Source organism: Phalacrocorax carbo, chromosome 8 (genome assembly GCF_963921805.1).
Source record: "Phalacrocorax carbo chromosome 8, bPhaCar2.1, whole genome shotgun sequence".
In the NCBI taxonomy this organism is placed as follows: domain Eukaryota; kingdom Metazoa; phylum Chordata; class Aves; order Suliformes; family Phalacrocoracidae; genus Phalacrocorax; species Phalacrocorax carbo.
The window spans coordinates 821619-846826 of NC_087520.1; the positions used below are offsets into that span (position 1 = coordinate 821619).

Consider the following 25208-nt stretch of genomic DNA (forward strand, 5'->3'; position numbering starts at 1 on the left):
AGAAGGGCCGTTTGGGCACATCGTCCTTTTTCCCGTCGCGCTGGCACGCCTGGGTGCGCCTCACGGCAGCACATCGAGCCCCTCCCGCTGACTTCAAGGCATGAGCTCGGAGCGCCTGCGCTGATGGTGGCTTTCCGAGCAGAATGAGATCCTTCCAGTTACCCCTCTGCAGGCCAAAACATTCACGCTTGATCCTGCTTCCGCTGAAAAAAGCCTGGCTTTTTAACCATTGGGTTTAATGAGGGAAGAGCCATGCCCTGAGCTTGCATAGGTAGGGCAATGTTCAAGCAGCATTTCTTGGAAACTGCTGATCACACAGTATTAATAGCAAAAGGCATGTGGTGACAATGTTTTTCACCACGATGACTGCCAGAGGAATTAATCATGATTTACTGCTGACATTAACGAATTGCAAAACTTTGAGATTCTCACCCACTCATGTGAGGCAACGTGCCTGGCTCCTGGGATGAACAAGGATGACTCTAACGCAGGAGAGGTACAGGTGTCTCTCCAGCATTGTAATTTTAAAGCAGGGATTGTTTTCACATTTTCCTCCTCCACACTCCTTAAAGCAAGGTTTAAAAACCATAGTGTGTGCATATGTGCACACGTAAGATGCCAGCATTGCCATTTCTATATGTAATTAAACTTTAGCCTAAACAGGAAACATTTTTCTGCCTTCTCTAAACACCGGGGGACGCAATAAAATGGGACACAAACCTAAGTGTCAAAGCCAAGAACAGCCTTGCGTCTCCCAAAACAGACCTACCTTTGCCTTCTCCATAATTAATTTGTAATTCCTTGGTGGCTTTACGTGGCCTTAACTAACTTATTTCTGTTAAAGCCAGCGTTAAATAAGTAATTACTGAAGCTAAAATGATTTCATTAAACGAAAAGACATTTTACAAAATATATTAGAGCTTCAAATAAGACGTTTTACTAGTGTCCTTTTATAAAATAGCCACAAAGAGGTGCTTGCTGTAATTATGATGATTACAAGTATTAATTTTATTTCTAGGAACTCTGGTTGGTGCCATTTACACCCCGCATCTCAGGCTAAACTGCAGGAATAAATCAACGTCTAGACCAGTGCTAACCAACACCGCCAGGGAGCGGGGCTTGAAGGCCTCTGGAGCCGGAGCGCCGGGAACGCCGCCTGCGACGCGCTGAGCTGGCGCTGGCCGAGGCCGGGGGTGGCCGGGGGCCGCCGTGACCAGCCAGCCCCTCTGCAGCCCCGGAGGGCGGCTGCGGGGCTCCCAGGGCAGAGCCCCCGGCAAACAGAGCTGCACGAGAGCCGATGGCAACAGAACCCGTTAAAAATGCCATCTTGATGTTTTGCCTGAATTTTGCATTTTTGCCCCCGTTTTTTCTTCCGTGTTGCAGAGGCTTCGTGCCAGCGAGGGAGGGGGAGAGCCGCTTGCGCGCTGCGTGCAGGGCTGAGGCTGGCCTCGCCCGGCCTCGTCAGGCCCCTGGGACAGCTCCTGCTGGGTCTGTGCTCTGAAACGCCGGCTCGCCTGGCCTGGCTCAGCACAACGCCAAAAATGGGATTTAATGTAAAGGCGCGAGCGTGGCTGAATCGGGGCCGTGGACACGCGCCTGACGGTGGGGACATGAAAAGCCTTTGACTTGCTGGATGGCTTCCGTCACGTGGAAATGCCTCTCTAATTGCCACGCACACAACTGATACCGAAAACGGCATTTTCGCTACGAACCGAGTGAAAAACGCCTGTGTAAGTGTTGAGGGAATTTGTGCCGCGCTGCCGAGAAGCTCCGACCCCTCTTTCAGGAGCTGAAATAACCTGACGTTGCTGGGGTGCAGGTATTTGAAATACTCCGGAGGAAAAAAACTAGTTTGTATTGACTGATAGCTACGTCTCTTTGGGAAGACACGTATTTCTGAGCAACGCAGCAGAATTAAACCTTGTTAACTTTTAAGTTGCTTTGATTTCATCTTTTTAAGGATATCTGTCACGCGTGTGGGGGAATTAAGGAGAACTTTACAGAAACAAATTTATGTTTTTCTCTCTTCTGGACAATTGTGCATAGTTTGGGGCTAAAATTTTAAGGTCTCCAAGGTTGAAGGGGTGTCAGAGAAGGCTGGTTCCCACTGGCCAAAACATTTACACCCGTGCACAGCTCGTGCATCAATCTTCCACCTGGATTGGTGGAAATTTTGTATTAATCCTGCAGCAAGTGACTCTCGACATTCAGAGACACAAATGAAAGCGCTCTGCTGGCTGCTGCCTCGAAGGATGGAAGAGGCCGTGTTGTGGTGTTGCGCTTGAATCTCTGCACAGGTTTCCGGGGGGGGCTTGTTGCCAAACTACCGTCACCCTCTCCCCGGGGGAGGGCAAGGGCACGTGGGAGTGGGGCGCAGCGGAATGCGAAGCGGAAAGGTGGGGGTGTCCGTCCAGATGTGAGAGCAGCAGCGAGGGATGGAGCTGCTTGCAAAGCCAGCTGCGGCGTGCAGCGCTCCTGCGCGAGCGGGGGGCTGGCGGGGCTGGGGGTGGCGGTGTTTGTTTTGTTGGTGGGGTTTTTTTGGGTTTTGGTTTTTTTTCACCGACAGCTTATATTTTTGAAAAAATCTCGATCCATCTGCCTGCCTAAAGCCAGGCTGTGCTGGACAAATGCAACTCCTGTGTTATCCACCCAAGGCTCCAGCATCCCTGCACTGACGTTCCCCTGCCTGCGAGGGCTCCTGCAGGAATAAATCACCTCTTTACGGTGGTTTGCGGGGAGATGGCACTCTCCAGTTACCCCCTTGGCTGGCCAGTCACGCCGTGCTGTGCCCAGCTGGGGGAGGACACGGCCCCGGCCCCGGCGCTGCCTCAGGTTGCTGCGGCATCACTGATGTGCCTGCTCCGATCTCTGTCACGGTGCACAGCGACAGCCGACCGCCGGCGCAAGGCTGGGGGGCAGGAGGATGCTCTCGCCTCTCCGCGGGAGCATCTGCTTGTTTCAGAGGTGCGCTAACTCCCCGCATGTGAATTTGCTGGGGGAGTGGAGGTGAGCGCAGCCTCCTAACGCAAATAAACAGATGAGTAAGCTATGAAACAAAGGCAAATAGAGTGAACGAGAAAAAAAACAAACGCAGACGGCAGAAAGCTGCGGAAGGCGTCTGCTGCTAATAAGTGAATCCTAATGACAGAGGAAGGGTTGCTGGCTGCCCAGCCTCTCTGCGTGTGCCCTAGCAAGCTGAAAGCCCACATTTTGTAGAGCTGCTGGTGGTGTGTGACGCTGCTCTGAACTGATTTTTTTTCTCTTTCAGTTCCTCCCCTTAGTCAGAAACCGCAGCTGGCTCCTGGCTGTTTGATTCCCCTTGCCCTCTGCCAGCCACCCCACATCCAGCTCCAGCTCCCTGGGGACCCCTGGCCTGGACCACAGCCGCTGCCGCCTCTCCCCACCCGTGAGAGCGAGGGGAGCCTCGCGTCCGTGCTGCCAGCTGGACGGAGAAAGAGGTGACTTCTCTGTGAGGACACTGACGGCTCCGGGCAGCGCGCTCTGCTCGGCTCTGCCATGCCTACCGCATTTCGGCACTACAGGGACAGCTGGCTTTGCTGGGAGGTGCAGTTACTGAAAAGAGCGTGTCTCTAAGAGAGCAAACACAGGCTCTGTAGCCTGTGGGGAATAAAGGGAAACAGCAGAAGTTCGGGTATTGCTGTGCAAATGCATGCCTCCAGTAGGCTGGGTACGTTCAACCTGCATAAATGATGTGCCCCCAGACCTGGAAGCAATTTTCTTTACTATGTCAGCAGGTGGCTTTTAGACATCTTGGAGTGTTTTGGTCCTCAAAGCAGACTACCACCGTCAGCCACAGCTCATCAGCAACAGCAGCACGGGCGAGAAGCTGAGCCGAGGGACTGCGCTGGCTGCTCGCGGCGGGCGCTTGCACCCCTCCCTGGACGCCCCTCGTCCTGCACGTACCCGTGTGCGCCCGTGGGGCAGGGGTGGGGGTTCAACCGCTGGCGGCGGTGCCTGAGGGGGCTTGGGAACCTTCCTGATTTCCAGAAGGGAGCTCCTATGGAGCTGGGGAGTAGCAGAACGCCATACGGTCTGAGGAGGAAAACAGCCCAGCCCGTGTCGCCCAGCACCTGGCTGCTGCAGGGTGGTCTTACCTTGTGAAACGTCAGGCAGCCCTTGTTTTCGGTCTTGTCCCTGCTCCTCAGGTCAAAGCTGCAGAGTGCTCTGCCGAGGGGCGGCGGCAGGGGCAGGTGCTTGATGACCTGCACGGAGCTGGCTGGGAAAACGCCGCTGATCCCGTTGACCTCCCCCAAATACCAGTTCTCATCCAGCTGTCGGAGCAGCACGATGATATCCCCCTTATTGAACCTCAGCTCTCCGGGGTTGTGCCCTCGGTAGGTGTACAGGGCCTTGGCTCGTGGGACCTGGGGGACAAGAAACAGCCCTTGCAGTTCATCCGTGACAGTAATGCTTAACATAGACAGAATTCCCCAAAAGCATTTGTAATTACTGGGAAAAATTTAGAGGTCTAAGGCTTAAGCATGCATTTATTGGGATTAACTACCCACATCCTTTCTTGATGTGTTTTTCTAATGAAGACGAGCTCCAAAATACTTATGGTAAACTTGTGTCAAGATGAAAAGCAGGCTGAACGTGTTTAATAGTATTAAGAAACAATTAATACCTTAAACTAGTCTTCCCATGGGATCTTATTGCCTGCTACAAGGTCTCCTCTAATACAAAGCCTATTTTAATGAACCAAGTCATTTCTGTTCCAGACCGGCCGGGGGTTGCCGCCATCGTCCAGCTGACCCGGCGGCTGTCACCTGCAGCGGCCAACAGTGCACGTCCGGGACAACGCAACGAGAGCAAGGTGAGCGCCGGCTACTGCTCTCCTGTGGTTGGAGCCCTGCTTCAACGCCGTGTCACTGTGATTTTATTTCAGTCTCTAATCTGGGTCACAGGAAGAGGGGTTTCTTAATGTTATTGTTGTTGCAGTGTAATATGAGAAAGAAGAGATATACCAAAACTAGAAGAGATGAGGGAACTTTACCATCTTGACTCTCATCAAAATGAAACTACAAAGTTCACTTTAAATATCCGCTTTCCCGACCCTTACCTATATTAGAAAACTCAATTTAATACACAATGCAACAGATCATTCAGATGGGTGAATAAACCTGGAGCCGCCCCTGGCCTCGGTGCCGTGAACCCCCGTGGTACAACTTGAGGGCAGCCTGAGAGGTGTTTTTCTTGGGAGGAGGGAAAATTTGCCGAGTTTTCTGCACTCTGTGTCGCTGTTCTAGATGCATTCGGGGGCGGGGGGGGTCCTGTAGCTGGGAATCAGCAGTACCGAAAGGCTCGATCTTTACACACTGGTGGTGTAGGCAAGATTTGTTGGATGAGGGTACTGCGTCCCACACAGGAGCACCCTAGAACGAATAAGTGAGCTGTGCGTGGTTATGCTTATTGCCATTTGCATCATCGCAGCTGTATATGAAACGCAAACCACCGAGTGTCAAGCTCTGTCCTTCTGCTGGCCCTTGGGCTGGAAACGAATGCTGCTCCTTTTACTTCTGGTCAGCCCTGAAGTGGTCAGGCAGTTGAACCAGATGGTCCCTTCCCAGTAGGTCCCTTCCAGCTGAAATTATTCTATTTGATTCAATTCGATGGGTTCAAGTGCTGTGAGAAGGTGTGCTACCTTCCCAGGACGGGCCACCAGCAGAGCCCCCGTCCCATCATCTCCGCAGACAAGTTAGAATTTGTAAGAACAAATATCTTCATGTGTGTTTGTGAAGCCTCCATCACTCAATGGCGCTGGTCTAGCCCAGGCTCTCGCCAGTACACAGCAGTCCCACCCTATACTGGACGAGCGGCCCGGCCCGTCTCCCACCCGGCTGGGAACAGTGACCAGCACGAAGCGCTCGGCTGCAACAGTGCACCTCTGGGAGAGATTTCTTCTGTGCTTGAGGCAAACAGTAACTGTTTTTGGCATGAAGTGAGGCAGCTGTATGTGTTCTAAACTATTATCTGAACTGTTAGAGCTGCAGATATTGCTCTTTCCTTGCATCGTACCAGATGCTCAGCTTCAATAATACCTTGCATTGTGGTTTATTTTCTTTAATCCCTTTTGATTAACTGTTCTGCTATTTCTGGCTGCGGGAGCTTCACCACAATTGGTAGGAATCTGGAAATAAGGAACAGAGCCATTTTCTGGTTTCTGCCTGCCTTCCAAGACACGGCAGTGTCTCCTCCAAAGGATTCCTTGGACCAGGAGAGGAATCTTTGAATTTGGGACAGGAAAGTAGTTTAAGGGTCCCGCCTGCCCCTCCTGTGCTGGTAGATGAGATAAAAAAGCCCGACCTGGGCACTTCCAGTGGAGGCAGCCACAGCTCTGCGCCTCTGTGGGAGTCTCTGCTCGGCCGTAGGGCTGCCTGTCCTGCCCGCAGCGATGTCTCCCGTACACAGCGCAGCCCTGAATTTTAAGGGGAAAATCCCAAACGCCAAGGTCCATTTCTAGCCTCCTAGCTGGTAGCACAGCTGCACGAGATACCTGCCAAGAAAAGGGGAAGCCAGGATTGTCCCCAGCTCTAGAGCCTTATTCAGTTCTAAGCAGAGGTGCCGGTGCTCGCGACAGCCAGGGACGAGAGGCTTTTCAGCTGCTTCTGTGCCAGTCTCTGCAGATCTAGGCTGTCCTTCGCTTCTTAGGATTTGTAATGGTGTGTGTGGGAACGGCAGGAAGAACGTTTGTGGCGGGCAGAGGAACCCCCTCCCCAGCCGGGTGCATCAAACCCAGCACGTCTTCAGCTCGGGTCCGCTGGCCGAGACGCGGGGACCGCCGCGGGGAGCAGGGCTGCATCCCACGAGAGCTCGGCTGCGCCGGCGCGGGGGGAAGCCTGCTGGCGGGGCCATGGGATTTAGGGCTGCCGGCTCTGCACTGGCCGTGCACAAAGTGTGGACTTTTGTCGGTCGGCTGCCACGTGCTGTGGCCTTGTGAGTAGGGCCCTGCGTTGCAGGTTTTCCAAGCCAGAGTCGCCAAGCCCCCGCCGGCCTTGCGGGAGATGGTCACTTCTGTACCCGTCCAAGCTTTTCTTGCCTTTTTCTGCGGCTGGAGATAAACCCATTTCCCCAAACCCACCTGTGTCAGTGCCCAGGGCTCAGGCAGGATTTTGGCAGAGTTTCCCCCCCCCCATCAGCCACTTTTGGGAGGTCAGGAAGGTGGAGGAGAGAAACGTGATGTTAGTTTCCCAAAGCGTGGAAAAGATCATATTTTCCATGGGAATTATTTAGCTTTTGGAGAAGAAGGTCTTCCAGCACTCCCAAACACTGATGCTTGGTAGGAAAAAGGAACCAAGGAGAGAAAAATTTTACGTACTATGTTTACTTCAAAGCATTTGAAATGGGAAGCAATTAGTTTAATGTTTAGTTCTAATTAACTAATTTTGTCTGCTAATTTGAGCTAATAGTAAACACACAGACGTGGCTGAGTGACACCGAAAGTCACCAGGAAAAAAAGACAATGATGGAAGTGAGACTCAGGCGAGGTTTGCTCTCTGTCAGTCCCCCGCGCTCGTACGGGAAACGGGGACCGTGTCAGTGCCAGGACAGAGAAACTCCCACTGCAAACGCGCGCCTGGACGTACCGACCGTGGGGACAGAGGACGGCGGGAGCGCCAGGTCTCCTTCAGAAAGACTCGGTGACAGACCCTCTGGTGTCGAACGAGGACAAGGAGCGCAGGAAAAGACTCCGATTGCCTCAGGAGCGACCAGAAAGCAAACAGGACTCACACAAACTGCGAAAACAGGGCTTGTAAAAGAGGAGCGCAAACGTACGGGGATGATGCGAGAATGGTTGCACAGCAAAATAAAGCGAAACATAAAAGGCGTCAAGAACGGGTTATGGAAATGTATTAAAAATAAGGGAGGCTCTGAAATGAACTGCGTGCCTATTACTAACTGGGAAAAGTGAACAAGCAATGGGGTGCCGAGAGTCTGGAATATTCTTTCTTCAGCAAGAAAAAGGATGAGACAGGAGGGCAGGCCAGAATAAATAAGTGAAAACTAGGGAGGATAGGCGTGTTTGTGACATTAGGGCTGGCTGAAACTGACCCCTCCTGCTCGGATGGATGGGCTGTGTCCTCCTCTGACCATGGTCACAACCTTCACTTCTTCACCTCTTTAACCCTTTCCTCCCACTTCCGTGCCCTTCCAAATCTGATGGCCCATTCTGTTTTCAAGCTCCCTTCTAAGCCTGGTTTTCTTTCCCATTGCTGTGACCATTGGCATAACCTCACCCCTCGCTTTAATGAGCAGAGCACTTGCATTCACCCGTTGAAATTTGTTGCGAAACTTTTGCGGATCTAAGTGAATAACAGTTAATGTTAATGCCGATATGCTTTAGCACCAAAAAATATTCAGAATTTTGGTCTTTCAGGGCTTCCTAATAGTTCTGAACTCTCACAGGGTATTCCTTCATGGACGTTTTGTCAAGGAGTTGTTATAACGTTCGTGGTCCTCTGATCGGTACCGTTTATCCGCTGCTATCGCTCCCCGCGCTCCCGGGACGGGCTCCGCGGGCTCTGCGCCCCCGGTACTCGGGGTGGGGAGCGGGGGAAGCCGGGAGCCTCCGGCCCCGCTGCAGCCTTGGGGTCAGCACGGGCACAGGACCCCAGGCCCTCGCCTGCCCCGGGAAGGGGCGAGGGCAACGAGGGTGTCCGTGTTTTCCACAAGCCTCAGTGAAAAGCACCTCGGAATGAAGTGCTCCAAAGGGACGGGCGGTGTTAGGAGGAGGCGTTGGCTGGGCTGGATGTGCGTTTCTGGGTGTATAACAAGGGAAAGCTGTACTCACGCCGGACTGTTGCTGCACTTGACTGACGTTTTCAAAATCATACGTGCTTTGTAACTGCCAAAATATTTTTTCTAATATTTAAAGACTCTGTCAACAGCAAAAATCAATGTAATTTAAAAAAAGAAGAGTAGGATTAAAAAACGCCATAGCAATACAAAGCATTCTGTTTTGGAACCAACTGAAATTAATTGGAAATTAAGTCTTTCCAGATCTTCATTAAAAAAATCTTTGAAGTGAAATAATTTTTTAAGTTCCAGGTCAGTTTTTTCCAAGGTCTATCTTTGTTGCGTTTTTTTTTTTTTTTAAATTAATTTTTGAGATTTTGTTTGTCTGTTCAGATACTGAGCCAAAAATATCCCATTGATTTCCCAACTTTAGTTAGGACATAAAACAAGCCTTTATCTACCCACACGGAGCAGCCAATGTGGTTTTCACTGTACAGGGTGCTTTCCTGCTTTGCAGGCCTTTCACAGAATAAATCTTCGGGCTGAAGTTTTCAGGAAGACGTACATCAGGGTCACCGTGTTTTAACGTGTTCATACGATGCAGGAAAAGCAAAGAAAAGCAGCTCAGGCACCCTGCAGCAAACCACCCCGCTGAGGCTGGGGGAAGCCGGCAGGAGCCCTCTACGGGCAGCTGAGCTCCCTATCGCTCCTCCTGGTGCTAAAGCACCGGCAGCTGCGGGCGTATCGCACATGTGAGTCCTTTCTCAGGCTTTGGCCGGTTTCTGTCCGCTCCTGGATGTACCAGGTCCTCTGCAAGGCATCTGTTTTGCTTTATTTAAAGTAGGTTAATTGCAATGGCAGAAACTGGGGTGCTAATTAAACCCGGCGATAAAGACAAGGTGTGCCCGGAGGTAGCTCGCTCCGGGCTGAGGGCAGAGGGAGCGGCTTTTCCCAGGCGCGGATGCGGTCCCGGGGTGAGCAGGGACCGGGGTCCGGGAAGGGCGGCAGGAACGGAAAGATGGGGTTTCCGTGCTGGCATCGCCTGGTGACGCGCAGAGCTCCCGAGCCAGAGCCACCCTCCCGCTATTTCCTTTGTGTTGATGGATTCTTCTGCCCTTACTACGTCCAGTCCCTCTTTGTTAATCCAAGGCAGTGTTTTGTGGGGCGGTAGTGGCAGCAAAATGTTCAGCCAAAATTTTACAAATATGGGCACGTGCCCTAGTTGCAGTGTTCAGCATCTGTCTTTAAATTCAGCTGGAAATGCACTATGAGAAGGTCTGTGAAAACCTTAACCAGAGGTTGTTGAAAATTTATATAGAATATTTGCTGCCCAGTAGCAGAGAGGCAGCAACTCAAAGAAGAAACACCACTGGTGAACAGAAAAGGCTTTTCTCCCGTGGTGCCGTTCAATACGGCAGCTACAGTAGTAGCGCTGAATTAAATAAATAAAAGAGAGAGAGGCGAGTCCTTCGTGTGCTCTTATGTCAAAGCCTCTAAAATCAGCGGGAAGCCGAGTAGAAGGAGGGAATACTGCAGTGACTGAGTTGCCGCTGACGCTTTTCAGGCTGTCAGAGAGGCAGAGGCCACGGGGCTGTTTTGCCAAGACCGCTGGGCCAAGGGCAGCCAGAGCTCGTGAGCCCAAACCCGTGTGCGTTTCGGTGCTGAGGCAATGCTTCCCTCCTGCGTGCGGTGCCTTCGACTGCTGCAGCGCACGCTCCCTCTCCCAGAGAAGCCTTTCCCTCTCTCTCTGCTTTGTGGGCGGTTGTAACTTTTTTTCAGGGCTGCCTCATTTTTTCTGATGTTTTTCCTCCCCTCTGCTTTCTCCTCCACCATGCCGGCGTGAGACATGACCCCGTCAGCACCGTGCCCCCAGGGGGTACGTCAGGCTCTCCGAGTGGCTAGAGACCCAAGGTGCCCCCTTGCCGTGGGGCTGCCTGCAGAGCTCTTGGGAGAGCCCAGGCGAGAAACGCAGTGGGTAAATTCCAGGGCGTGGAACCAGAAACTCCCTCTTGCATCAGTGCAATACGGCGCGCGGTCTCTAGGTGAGATACCTTCCTCTCCTTGGCCGCTCTGCCAGCAGGGATGGTCGTGGCAGAGGCACCTCTACAGCTTGTCCCCATTCTTAGTGGATATGAGGCCAAAAGGGGAGAAAATACTTCTTTGGTTTTTTTTTTAGAACTATTTTTGGCATTTGGCATCAGCTGTGCTAGGGCAGCTATCCAATACATCTGAGTCTCCCTCCGTGCAAAACAAAGAATCAAATTAAAAATATGTACGTGTGTGTGTGAGGAAGCAATTGAAAGTATCTCTTCATAGCTGGGAGAAATGCGCACTATAATTATCTTAAATGAGCTAGTTATAACTTCCTCGTTATTGGCAGTGGATTAATGTAAGACCACACACTCGTAGCACTGGTACTTAAAAAAAAAAAGACAAGAAAAAGTGTGTGAGGCTGGCTGGGGTGGGGGGTCACCAGGGAGAGACGTTAAACATTGCCAAGAAAGGAGGAAAGCCGAGCCAGGGAGCGCAGCGGCGAGGAGAGATTTGTGATGGAGGCTGTGAACACCGATAAACCTTGTCCCAGGCGACTCCACTTAAAAACCACCCTGAGGAGCAGCACGGCCCCGCGGTGACACCGTCTCTGCACGAGCAGCCTGCGATACCCCGGGGTGGGCGTGAGGACGAGGCCGTAAGTGTCCCTGCTCTTGGGATCCATTTACTCCTTCACCCCTGTCCAAGCCAGGCTCACTGCAAACGACTTCAGTGAGACACCGCTAACGACGTCAGATGGGATCCTCCTGTTTCCCAGATGCTCTGACTTCCCCAACGTCCATGACTGTGTAGACGAACACATGGGATGAGTGACAAATTAATCCTTGGAATAACTTAGTGCTGTTGATGTCCAGGGGTGCTTCCTTCTGATCTAGTGCCTGTCAAAGGGAGGACGGCAGGAGTGAGCCCCAGGAGTGCTGCCTGCTGCAGACATCCCCGTCCCTGCACCGCTGCCTGCCAGCAGCACTGGACCTGGCCCCCCCAAACCTCAGCAGGTGCCCCTGCTGACTCCAGCGGCGGAGGCAGACCCGTGGGGCTGGGGAGGCTGCTGGCAGATGGATCAGGAGTGGCCTCAGACAGGTTTGGACCCGCACCTAGGTGGTTTCCCAGCTGATTTTCATAACTCCGCACAGGGAATGCCCCGGAGTCGCTCTTTGCTGCGCCTCGTCCCTCGAAGGCAGCCAGCCACCCCAAGCACGCAGTCCCCTCCCGCACTGGCTGAATGTCTTTGCAGTAAATACCAAGGGCCTGATCCTGATCTGGGTTTCGTGGGTGTCGCCCCACGTGCAGGGAGGCAGTCGCTCCCCAGGACCTTGCGCAGGAGAACCGGCTCAGGCGCGGGATGCCTGGGGAGCCCTGGCCCCCTGAGCTGGAGCGGTGGCGGCGCTGCCAGGGCTGTCCCACCCTGGAAGAAGCTGGCTGACCACAAACAGACCCGGGACACCGCAAACGAGCTGTGACGAGCCAGGCCAGCTGCATTGCCTGGAAAGTCTGAGGGGATGGAGGCGGTGCCGAGGGGAGATGTGGTCATCCTTGGTGCACGGTCCGCGGTGCAGCCCCCTGCTCCGCACGAGCTCTGCCTTCCTCTCCCACCCCCAGCACTCCATTATTTGTGCAGAAGAGCTGAACATCCATGCTGTGCAGAGGCAGCCATATTCCTGTAGATACACGATTTCTGTAACACATAACAGCCTCCTTGAGAGGAACAATTTATTTCTAGGATAGTGCCAGGAAGAAGAGAAATCCAGTCCTGGACGTCTTCCAGTTTGATTTTTCTCCCACTAGGTACTATGGGTTCAGCTTGCAAGTGTTTTTTGATTATTTTTTATTTTGGAGCTGTTTGGAGCAGGACTGGGGTCGGTCGGTGGGGACTGGCACACGGGTGTGCTGCATGGGGCAGCATCAGGGGTGCTGGAGCCAGGATTCACCAGGACTTGCTCCTCAGGGAAACACGTCAAATTGGATCCCAAAAGCCTCCCAACTCCATCGTGCCAGCTCCATGCCTGGGTAGCAGGAATCCAAGTACAGCCTAAATACTAAACTCCACTGAGGTGCTCAGAAGAACCTCCCACCCAGAAAGCTGCCACTGCAGAGCACAGAACGGTCAATACCAAAGGGTGGAGGAAGCTTTTCCTACCAAGCCCACCTCCTTTTCTTTAAAGAACTGCACAGCGTGAAGAGGTGGTATGCAATAGATGAGGGCACATTTCATTGCCCAGGAACACACGTGAGCACCAGAGGAGCACCAGGGTGGCTGAAGAAATCTTAAGAGTACCTTTGCTCTCGACTGTGGCCCAGGGTGACGCATCCATCTCTGCACAGGGATGCCTGCACTTCAGTGCCGGGACCCACGGCACAGGGACAGGCTGTTCCACAGCACGCATGGAAATATCCAGACTACCCGCTGTCTGTAGGAAATGGAAAGCTTGTGTCCCGACCCCACCATGCAGGCAGGGAGGGTGGTGAGGGCGAGGGGGCCAGTGGTCCCTGTTCTCAGGGTCAGTACATGTTAGCGGAGGCTGCTGCCGGGCCGGGCACCGTACAAACGCTGCAGCGATTCCTGCCCTGGAGAGCCGGCGATCTAAAGAGACCGTGCGATGGTGGAAATACTGTCCCTGCTTTACCTGTGGGGGTCACGCGAGGGGGAGTGTGAATGACTTGCCCAGAGGCAGACAGTGATTCCAGGACAGGACTGAGAGCACACCCCAGGCTGCGCTCCTGACGAGCAGTGATTTACGCACCGTGAACGGAGAGCTGGTTATTATCTACATACTGACGCCAAAGGACACGCTGGCTTTTCATAAAGAGAGATAATCAATAACAACTGCCGTCCATTTTGATTACTAACTTTCCGCAAGCCGCCTTCAGCATCCTGCCACCGACTGCCCTCATTTCCGTGGGATGAATGAGCCCCACATCATCTCCTTTGTGTGCTCAGCTAGCGCAGTTTCAAGGCTCTTTAGGATCCAGTTGGATGAAAAGAGCTATTTGAATGTAAATTAATTGCTATTACAATTCTGTTTTTCTGCTTTTCGGCAGAGGAGATAACTTCAGCCTTGTCACAGAGAACAAAACCATCAAAAGTGAACTTGTCATTTCAATCTCTTCATATAATTATATTCTGAGGATTCAGGCAGTTGGGTGGTTTCTGCATTATTTCTCCCCTGAGGAGGATCGCTCCGATCTTCCAAGCACAAGCAGACTGAGTGCACCCAGGAGAACAGTCAGCCCCCTCCCGCTCACGTTGGCGATGGAGCTCACCAGCCCTGCCGATTCCCTCTGGACACAAGGCCGGCACTGGTCGTGGCTAAAGCCGGCGGCCGCCCTGCACCGTGTGCCAGCAGGCCTTCACGTGGATTTAGCTCGGTATGGAAAACAGCTAAGCTACAGGTGTAAGTGGGTGTGATTTGCAGGCTGAAGAGATGAAAAGCAACCGAAGGAGTCCACAGAAGCAGGTATTAGAGCCTGTTGCTGAGACTGCTGGGGCTGGTTTCTGTGCTGCTACGTCTGCGCATCCGTGGCTGCTGGTGGGGTGGCGGCAGCGGTGAATGGGAGACTTACACCATCTCCCAACTAACCCCCCTTGGATACGCCACCGCATCGAGGCTTGCGTCACTTCTGAACTTTGTCTGTTGTCTCTCTGGCTTTGTAATGCAGAGGTGAAACGGAAAATGGGGGAAATGACTAAAGGAAATACAGAGCAGCTTTTATCGCAGAGGGGCTGAGCAGATGCGGCAGCAGGGGTGGCCGAGGCACCGCTGCAAGCGCCCAGCCCTGAGGGGAGCGCCCGGCTGCCTGTCGGTGACATCCCCACGCCTCCAGAGGAGGATGGTGCCCGATCAGGCTTCACTTGGCCTGCGTGAAACCACAAGAGAGATTTGGGTGGGCAGGAGGAGTGCCAAGGCGCATGCAGGGCAGGAGCCGGTCCCGAGCGTGGCTTTGCTCCGCGGACGCCCGCTCCTTGGTGCAGGCAGGGTTGCGCGGGTGCAGGCGGCGCAGGGACAGGCCTGAGCAGCTGTTCTGCGGGAGGAGCGGGGGGAGGCTGGCAGCGGCTGGCGCAGGGCGCAGCAGGGCGACGCCAGGGGCCGGGGCCCAGCGTGTGCGAGCTGCGCTGTCTGCACGAACCCTTTTCACGCCTCTTCCCCTCATGGTTACAGCTATCAGATGTTTTCGTCTCTGCTGCAGTCAGCAATCTCGGGCAGTGGTTAAGTTGTGTGTCATGGTTTTAAGCCGCATGGAAAACAAACTCTGTCAGCCCTCGGCGTGCCTGGTCATGATGCTCTGCCTCAGCACTGCAGTTCTCAGAAGTGGCTGTTTACTGTGCAGGGAGGAAACCTGCGTCCCGCGCCCTCCTCCTGCTGCTCCCGAGCCCGCTCCCTGCTGACAGGGTGCCCTCCCTGTGCGGGGAAGGGGAGCGGGCCCCCGCCGCCCCGCGCTGCCAGGCCTGGGCAGCAGTGCCGCCACTGCCCGTAGGCACGGGGCCCGGTGCTCTGCGAGCCAGGACAGCGCTGGCGGCGGGAGGAGGGCGAGGGATGGCGCTGGCGGCGGGAGGAGGGCGAGGGATGGCGCTGGCGGCGGGAGGAGGGTGAGGGACGGCGCTGGCGGCGGGAGGAGGGTGAGGGACGGCGCTGGTGGCGGGAGGAGGGCGAGGGATGGCGCTGGCGGCGGGAGGAGGGCGAGGGATGGCGCTGGCGGCGGGAGGAGGGTGAGGGACGGCGCTGGCGGCGGGAGGAGGGCGAGGGATGGCGCTGGCGGCGGGAGGAGGGCGAGGGATGGCGCTGGCGGCGGGAGGAGGGCGAGGGATGGCGCTGGCGGCGGGAGGAGGGTGAGGGACGGCGCTGGCGGCGGGAGGAGGGTGAGGGACGGCGCTGGTGGCGGGAGGAGGGTGAGGGACGGCGCTGGCGGCGGGAGGAGGGTGAGGGACGGCGCTGGCGGCGGGAAGGAGGCGAGGGATGGCGCTGGCCGCCCCATGGGCAGCAGGCCTGCAGAGGTGGGTGTCTGCGCTGTGTCCCTGCTGCCAGCCAAAGCTGCCAGGGCCCTGCGCCTTCTGATGGCCCAAACCACCAGAATTTAGTCTTCATGTTACTTTGGGGAAGTGCTTACATCTCGCCATTAGCCTGCCACCTCTGCTTAGCAGGCATATTGATGGTAAATTAGTGACCATCATGAAGTGGTGGCCACCAGCCGGGCCTTGCCTCAGCCATAGGCCAAGATGGGGGAGGTGACTGTTGCCTGGCCTCGAGTGTCCTCATCTTGCCCAGACCCGGGGCTGGGGAAAGGAGCCGCTCTCCCCGTTCTGCATTTCCATTTCCTAGGGGAGAGCGACCGACTCTGTAGCCCAGCTACGCAAGATGCAGGCCAACGCAGTTTCCCAACAGGCGAGGCTTGCTCCTTCCTCCCTGCAAAGCCAGTGAGAAATTCTGGGCTCATCAGTTGTTCAGGGACCAAAGGAAACCCTTTTAAAGAGGCCAGATTGCCAAAGGACACCTGTTTGCGTCTCAAAAACTGCCTCCTAAATTGTGTCCCCTGTCCTGGCATCAAAATGAAAGGGAGGTTGCCCACATCAGGTAAACTCAAATACCCACTTACAAACTCATAAGGAAGTTTTGCTTAAAAATAAGGTCACAGTTCTTTATTCATTTGCACAGTGTCATGCACAGTGGAGTCCTGGTGCTAAATGGAGTTTGGATGCCTGAAAATTAATAACAACAGAACAAAGTCCAGCATTAAAGAGCAAGCACCGCAGTCCTCCTTGTAAGAAGGGAAGAGGAGAAGTAAAGACAGCAAGAGAAGGTTTAGACGGCAGCCGTGAATGGGTCTTCAACCTGCCAAGGTCCAGCCTCACCTCTCTCAGGATGTTTTTTAGCTCCAGCCCTGGCGCCGTGGCAGAGCTGCACATGAACGTGCTTCCTCCTTTCCCTCCCCCCCGGACGGGAAAATTACAAACTCGGGCCAATGACCAGCTTTGTGGACCTGGGGACGGTGGCCAGCCACCAGCAGGGAAACTCTGCAACAAGAGGAAGCCTCTCAGACTTTCAGCCTCCTCGCTGACCACGATACTTAAGGGGTGAACACACACGCACGCTGAGAAACCCTGCTGTTCTATTCCTGACTTGCCATCTGAGCCTGACTCATTGCCTTGGTAACAAATTAAAACACTTTTATGTGTTTGCAGCTTGGTACCTTATTTTGTAAAACCAGGGAAACTGGCTCCTGATGTTGGCTGTGGAGGTCCTTTGGCTTCCCCCCGCCCCGCGGTGCCACCCGGGAGCGGCCCCGTGCCCCGGCTCGAGCCGTGGCGGAGCCGCCCGCGCTCAGCAGCACGGTTTGCACGGGCGCTTCAGGCAGCGGAGCGTGGCTGGGGGAGCCAGTGGGGACAGGAGCCAGCATCGGTGCGACCCGCGGGGCACAGCTGGGAGCCCCTCTGCCGCAAAAGAGCAATAAGTATGGCTGTGTTTTCCAGGAACCAATACCGGAGCCGGATGGGAATTGCCATGCCCGTTGCCATTCGCCCTACAAGGAGCCTTGCTCATCCTTTGAGAGTGCAGAGAGGAGTTTGCCAGAAAATGGAACGGACTCGAACAGTCATAAGGTGATTGTGCACCCGCCCCATCCCTCTGCAAAGCTCCCCACCACACCATCCTGTCCTGGTTTGAGTACAACAGCGTCGCACTTATGGCGCAACTGGGTGTTTCATCCTTCATCCAATCAAAATGGTATTTTCTTTTTCAGCTTTCTGTAGGGAACCTGGCATAACCCTCTCCCCTGCCTCTGAGGCTGTGGTTCTGCCTTACGCCCCCCTCCAACAGAAGCGGATTAATGGCTCAGTCTCCTGGTGCGTGTAACACCAACTCTTCCCCATGGCTGCAGCAATGCTACGGCCACTGCAAAGCTTCCCGCTTCTGTGCTCTCAAATCTGTTGTTGCACGCACAGCTTTTGGGGTGTGTATTGTCAGGCAATCTATGTTGAGGTGACCTCGCTCTCTTTGCAGTAGATAAAGGTTCTAAAACTACATGCGAAGGAGAAAAAGGCACATGATGGTATCCTGAGCAAGGCGCAAGCCAGCACTGCGGAACCAGTTCCTTGGGTCCCACTCAGTGTTTCTTCAGAATGAGACAAACCCCGATGGGATGTGGCTGGCGAGGAGACCTGGGCAAGTCCTTTCTCCCGGAAGGTCATGAGGCCACACAGAGGTTTTAGCCAAATAAAGCGGCTCCATTTCCAGCTGAGGGACCCTGTGGCACAAGCGGCCACCACCCACAGCAGCTGCTGGGGGAGAGGATGCTCCCCCTCCCCGGCAAAAAGTGAGCCGGTGCCAACTCCTAAGGCAGAGCCAATGTGCCTGTGCAGAGTCCCCAGGTTCGTAACGTCTGTTCAGCGCTAGTCCAGCCCAAGGCTGATCTGGCTCGCGCTACGGGGTCATTACTGTGACCGCACGGGAGCTGTTGGGGTTTTTTTGGGGGGCGGCAGAGTGGTTTGCAGTCAGTGGGTCAGAAAACGTGTTTGCCTCCGCTGGGTGCAAACATGAAGGTTGCTTTGAATAAGGTTTCAAAAAGATCCAGCAATCCAAGACCTGTCTATCAAATTCAGAAAGGAGTTGGAGATGTTTATGGAGGAGAAGAAAATACCAAGACACAGGCACTATATATAGGCGTCCCTGTGAAGGTGGCGACGTTGGAGTGTAGTGTATTTTTATCCCAATAGAGGTGTTATCTGTCTATCTCCCATGAAATGCTGGAGGGGGGTGTTACAGCACTCAGTGCGTGCAAAGAGAAAATAGCCGAAGTCACAGTTAAATTTGTGTGGTCTGTGTTTTCCAAAGGCAAGCTGTCGTACTTGGAATTTTTCTCCTCTGGCTCACTGCCCTGTATTTGTTGCATGACAAAGTTCATCATCCAAGTAGCTGTTTAGTGGCCTGGACGGATTTTTGCCATGTGTAGGGTACAGTTTAGGTGTGCTACTCACCAGAGAAGCACGGGAGTTTTGTGTATACCTCAGCACACACGATCTTTCTGCTCTCTCACCAGCGGCAGCGCCGTGTTTAGCTTGGGGCTGAAGCCAGATAAGAAGGGTGCTTCAGCACAAGACGTAACCACATCTGGCACATGCCAGGGGCGGTTCCTAAGAGTTCAAAGGCTTCAGCATAGATTATTTACGCATTCACCTCCTAGCAAATCCTTTTATTCTTAAATTCCAGACAGTTTATTATGTGGAGATCCTGAAAATCCAAAGTCTTGTCCTCTCGGCATAGATGTTAAAGATCTTAAAACCTGGCCAGACGTCCCGGGAGCAGCTACCGGGCAGAGCCAGTGGCCTCTGCGCAGCACTGCCCAAGCTGCGGCGCCCGCGGGGCTGCTCCGGGCCCGTCTGGTCCCCGCGCAGGCACAGCCTGGGCACGGATACGCACGTACATGCCTGTGTGCACACCCGCAGGATGCGCCCACCCCACGTTAGCCTGTCGGAAGCGGATACAAAAGGGATTTAAACGCTGGCAAATAAATAGTTTGGGGTGGGCTGTAACTAGAATATTCCCTGCTTTTTGAGGACTGGCTCTGTGAAGCTCCTGACTGCCAGCTGAGTATTGTATTAGTGCTAATTCAGCAGCTCTGCTGGGGCCTGCTCGCGCTTCTCTCTTGGAATGATACGAGTGCTTGGCTTGCGTGCTGAAGGGGGGATTTATTTTTTATGTTTTTGGCTTCATGGATGCTCATGAGGATGAAGACCAAAAAGCTGGCAAGGAAACATCTCTGCTGAGAAGAGAAACTTTGCTCGAACTTGTGATTTTCTCAGCTCCATGGAGTAAAGGAAGTTTATTTATAGAACGGCTTTTTTGGTAAAAAGAAAACATGTCCTGTATCCTGCTTTTGATGGCGTATCTGGCTGCAGCGCAGCATGGTGCAGGTTAATTTTATTTGCTTTGTAGCATGAAGTGGTGTAGAGCATTAGCGGTAATTAGCAGTCTGGGCAGATCGGGGCAGTCTTTCTTCGGAGAGCACACGACCTTCCACGTGCAAATGAACACTGCATTTAAGAGTAGCCAGGAAGGCGACTGCGGTGGAGCAGGATTGCACAATAGCTGTTCTCGCTCTGATTCCGGACAAAAAGCCTCTGCTCAGAGGTTCAGATCGTTTGGAGGCCTCTGTTCGTCCAGATTACTTGAGATGAATACCCTGAAACTCAAGCACTCCACGGTGTAGGGAGGGAACAAGTCATCTTTATTGCTGCCTTGTTCCTCTGCACCACACAGGCACTTCCAAATGAGTCCTCGCTACTGCCGGGTGAAGAGGGGCTGTTACGGGGTGCCAGTTCAGGGGAGGGTCTGTATGCATTAATGTCCCACGAGAGCAGCTAAAGTAACCTGTGGTCCCATCTGCATGTATTGAAAACCACCAAAACCAAAACGTGACTAATACCTTGCATACTTCACCTTGCAGCTGAGGATTCCAGAGTGTTTTATAATTAACTAACTAATTAAATCTAAGAGCATTTCGGTGTAGCATGTTTTATATCCCTTCACCAGAGAGGCACAGGAAGGACAGAGTGCTACCTCGGTGCTGCGCCCCAGCGCTGCGGGGAGCTGGTCGGCGGCCACAGCCCTTGCACTCACTACTTCTGCCAGTTCCCCATAGTTTGGTCTTAAAATGCTTTTGGGAGCTGCAGACTGATGGATATTGCTATTATATAAGATCAAGTTTCCAGCTGTCTTAAGAACAACTAAAAGAAATGTGAAACAGGTGAGAGAAGGAGAACAGATGAGTGTATTGAGCTTTCATTATCTGGGGCTGAGAGAGTCCAGTTGGGGAAACTACAAACTTGTTTTCAGCTGAAAAGTCATCCACAGTGACAGTGGCTGAAAGCTGGCGCCGTCTGATGGTTCGTACCTGGCAGGAACGGCATCAGCAACTCCCCTGGAGAGCCGGTTCGCAGCGAGGGGCCTCGCTGGCAGCGGCTCTGCTCTCGCAGGAGCCGGCAGCCCCGCCGCCGAGCGGGGCCACCGGCAGCGGAGGCAGCCGAGCCGCACGGGTCGCTGCGGAGGGGCTGGCTGGAGCCCAAGGGCCGTGCTCGCCCCCGGCCCGCTCTGCTGTCCCACCCGGCCACCGCTCGCCTGCGGGCTGCTGCGGGCGGGAGACCGCTCCCGGGCTGCGCTGCGTCGCCCGCCGCCCCTCCTGCCCCAGCACCACCAGCACACCGCTCGGCGCCTTTGGGCCACGTTTCATCTAAGCTAAAGCATAATTTCTGGCCACAGAGATGCACGCGGGAGAAGTGGATGGCCTCTTCCAGGGCGGCTCTCTCGCATCGCCCGCCCTGCCCAGGCGCTGCCTCCGCGCAGGGGCATGCCTGCCTGCCTGGACAAGCTGTGGGCCAGGCAGGGCTCCCAGGAAAGGGACTCACTCCCAGGGCCACGCTGCCACGCTTTCCAGCGGGAAAACTGAGAGAGGAGCTCCCGAGAGAGATCTGCTTTTGTGTGTGATCCATCCAAGATGACTTATCGACACCACAGAGGTTCCCTGGGATACGTGCACCAGCTGGTACCCCCAGGACACGGGGGTCCTCTCCAGCTCCACAGCAATACCCACACGTATGTACCCCTACCGCACGCAGGTGAGAAAACCTGTCCTGTGTCTGCCTGGAGGTTTATAGCTCTGCGATTCTGAAAAATGCTCTGAGATTTAACAGCCATTTGAGTCAAGCTTTTGAATGTTGAGAAAAGGTTTGTAGAGACATTGTAAAGAATAGTTCAGGTGGGAGAAATGAAAATCGGGGAATATAACACAGGAAAGGTGAAGCCACACGTCAGACTCTACCCCAAATTCTGTCTGAGCAAAGCTCCTTTAACAGGTCTAATATCATGTCCTCATTATTTAAGAAAAGCTTTTGTACTGTTAACAAAAACAACAGAAACAACTTAGAATTTTAAAATTAGCCTAGTAAATCATCCCTAGATAAAGTTAATAAGTAAGTTGAGTTTAATGTTTTTCATTAGCGAACCTCAAAGTATTTTGCCAGGGACAAAAGCATCATTACGCGCTCTCCTTTTCCAATGGCTGGGGAAACTGAGGTGCAGCGATGGGAAATATCTTTCTCAACCTCTAACAGTTACAGCTTTGCAATTACTAATTTAATTGCTATCAGTCAAAAACCAGCATATTGCCCAAAAGTCAAAGCGCCTGAAATTTCCCTCCCCCAAAAGTCAGGAAGCACCTGAAAACTCCTGGGGAGAACAGCTGCTGTGAAGTTTTTGTAAGGAGGAGGACAAGCTGGTTTCGTCTCAGCCTGGGAGTTAATGCAGTTACCGTTGTGATGACCTTGAAATAGTCAAATATCACACGGAAGCAGCAGCCAGATTTGCAAACAAAATGATCTCTCTTACTTCAGACATTTCTGCAGTACTGCTAACAGGAAAGTTTCATAGCTCTTGGCACACAAGAATAAAGCCTCCTATGCTGAGGGACAGAGTAAAGAACGTGGACCTTCCTTACCCCTTCCATGTGGATCCTGGGATTTGTCGCCAGCCGGTGCTGATGAAGCTGCAGCCCCCTGGGGACTCTCCTGATGGAGGCAGGGGAGGACAGGAGCCCCGACCTCTGGATTGACCCAAACCTGGTAACGTTTGGTCCACACCTGACTCCATCCAGGAGGCGAATGAGGAGCAGGTTCGAGGGCAGCTGCTCGATGCTGCAGAGGACGAGGGTCCTGCACTCGGGGCACCTGAGCTCCTTCTGGGATTTCAGGATTCTCTGCAGACAGGGCTTGCAGAAAGTGTGCTGGCAAGGTAGCACCTTCGCTGTGGCATCGAGCTTTTCAAAGCACACAGGACACTCCAACAGGTCAAGGAGAGCTAAATCATCCATCTTCAGTGCAGAGCTCCGTCACGAGCGGAGCTGGAGCCATCCACACGCCACATCCACCGGAGCGGGCTGAGATGCCTTCCTGCGCCCGCGAGAACCGCACCAAAATCCTGGGCTCAGACAGCTATCCTGCACGGAGGGAGAGGGAGGAGGGAAAAAGAGCAGAACTTGACTGCCGGAGTATGTAATACATCCCACCTACATTGCAAAGCAGTGCCTCACCAGCCAATTTGCAAATGTATACTTTGCGCTCCCATCCAAGTTTGAAGTGAGTCACTTGTGACTCAGTACGAGCGAGGGGACGGCGTCCGGGCTGACGCCAGGGGCAGGAGCCCCAGGCCACGCTCGCTGGGCAGACAGATCCCGTAGCTCCAACGGGGCGAGCTGGCTCCCCGCCGCCGGCCAGGGCAGCGCTGGCTGCAGCAGGACAGGCATGCTCAGCCTTGTTCGCGCTCTAGGCAAAGCTGTCTTTAATGCTCCCCGGTCTGAGGATCGTAACTGACACGACAGTAAAAAATTTACCAGCTCAGGAGATAAGAGTCCCCGATAAACATCAGACTGGACCTGTTTACTCTCGGCTCCGTCTGAAAGCAGCCGCTCGCTGCACGCATCCCTTGCACACCTACACGCCGCCTCGTTTTTCAGATCGGTCCCGATTAAGCTCGCTCTCTACGCGTTCTGACAGCAGTTCTATAAAAAGTGCTTCAAACACAAACACTCTCCGGAGGTACCTGGCAGAGACGCGAGGCGCTCCACAGTGCCATCCTCGCCCGGTTTGGCTGCCTCAGCCCTCTGAAGCAACCCAAGACGATTATTCCTCCCACAGCCTGAAGTCACTCAACCTGTTCAGCTCCGCCGGCGCTGCACGCTGGCTGAGTCTGAAGCCCACACCACGTCGGGGCTCAAGCCCAGACTTGCGGCGGGCGCGCGGCCCCGCAGCGCAGACGGGACGCCCCGCGCCCGCCGCCTGCCGGAGGGGCCGACGGGAGCCTTCACGCGGGGAGCCGGCGTGGTGGGCGCCGTGTGCCAGACCCGACCCGGCCTCGGCTTTCTGCGCCCGTCGCTCAAAGCGGGGAGCGACCGCTCCAGCTGCTCGTTCCTATGGATGCGCGACTCGGCAGCAACCGTGGGACAGGAGGGGAAAAGGAAAAGCGAGTGTTTGTTAGCAGGGCCGGGGCTGACTCCCGACACCTTCAGCGCCGTCACCACGGGCTCCAGCAGCTCCTGTTCCTGCTCCCGGGCTGGCGGGGCGGTGGTTCTGCGCTGGGGTGGGGTGGGCACCACCGGGTGCCGAGCGCGCCCAGCTGCCGCCGCTGCTCCCCGCGGGAGCCGAGCCCCGCAGCAGCACCGCGTCGTTTGTCCCGGGCACCTTCTCACACGCCACTGGAAGGCCAGGGGGCATTTAATGGTAGCTGTAATGTGCGTTCACTTTATCGAGCGAATCCCTATCGCGAGGCCTGCCTCGCTTGCACATACTGATGTGTTGCCTACCGAGAGCAGCAGATGTAGGGAAGACCCAAGATATTGTTCCGTACAACCCCCGCCATACCTCAGTCGTGTGTTTACAACCTACAGGTAGCACGAATATTAGAGGAGAAGGCTAAACCTGAAGAAACGATTTCTACTCAGTCCTCTCACAGGTAGTGCCATCAGCCTGCGCATACGTCCCTTCCATTTTTTCAGGAGTACGGAGTGGAAATGGTTAATGTGTTTTTTCAAAAGTTCTGGCCCCCAGATCATGATTTTGTCAAAACAAAGATTTTCCTTTTTCTTTTTTTTTTTTTTTTTTTTAAATTGTGGCCATTTCGCTAAATTAAAATGTTGACAAACGTCTTCAGGATAATGCAAGAAACCAGTGACCTCACTCTGTTTCATCTCAAGTTTCCTTTTGCTTTGGTATTTCTTTGTAGTCTGTCATATGTTGATTTGTGCTTGGCTGACTGAGTGCACACTTTTTAATGAATGATGTTGCAAATAACATCATCTCATCTACTGGTGTTTTTAAATGCAATGCATGACATAAACTATATTGAAAACAAAGGTTTTGAAGGTTGTTTTTCTTTTTTACATATTCTTCCGTATTTGTGCTCTGTGATTAACACTCATCTTGTATTTTCATCTGATTAGAAAGGAAACAGGATTATGAAATGTCTTGCAGTGGGCAAGTCGTGGAAATGAAGCTGAGTGGCTGATGCTGGCACTCCAGTTCATGCTCATCTCCGACCAGATCTGGTTGGTGAGTACTTCTTCAATTTTTCCTAAACTTTAAGGCCAGTCTGCTTTAGTTGTACTACCGAAACAACGGGAGGGACCGAAGCGCTGCTGGGGAGGCGCGCGTGCGTTTTCAGCGCGCTCTTCCCGGTGAATTCCCGAGGGAGATCACGGCTGCAGCCCGGGTGCCCAGCCGCCTCATGCGGTGCCGAGCGCACGCGGGGGTCCGGGGGGGCGCGGGGGGTCCGGCGAGCTCTGCGCCTGCAGGGCGGCCAGTCCAAGGCAGCAGGCACTCGCTGGCTCCCCGGGGGGCTGGGTCTCACCCTCTCCAGTGCCAGCTG

General features: G+C 54.0%; 1 protein-coding gene and 1 long non-coding RNA gene across 2 annotated transcripts in view; one reads left to right on the top strand and one right to left on the bottom strand.

Annotated features, from left to right (window-relative positions):
* Positions 1–17635, top strand: part of LOC135314628 (uncharacterized) — a 46876-nt gene extending 29241 nt beyond the window's left edge. The window contains exons 12-16 of the long non-coding RNA XR_010374121.1: positions 3269–4355; positions 4740–4834; positions 16455–16948; positions 17270–17398; positions 17539–17635. This is a non-coding gene — a long non-coding RNA (uncharacterized LOC135314628). The remainder of the gene's footprint in view (positions 1–3268; positions 4356–4739; positions 4835–16454; positions 16949–17269; positions 17399–17538) is intronic.
* The window catches only part of SH3RF2 (SH3 domain containing ring finger 2), a 46426-nt gene extending 23330 nt beyond the window's left edge, over positions 1–23096 (bottom strand). The window contains exons 1-2 of the mRNA XM_064458220.1: positions 22288–23096; positions 4116–4385 (exon numbers count right to left, since the gene is read on the bottom strand). Of these exons, the coding sequence (XP_064314290.1) occupies positions 4116–4385; positions 22288–22659 (642 nt within the window). The 5' untranslated portion in view covers positions 22660–23096. The remainder of the gene's footprint in view (positions 1–4115; positions 4386–22287) is intronic.
* Positions 23097–25208: the final 2112 nt, after the last annotated feature.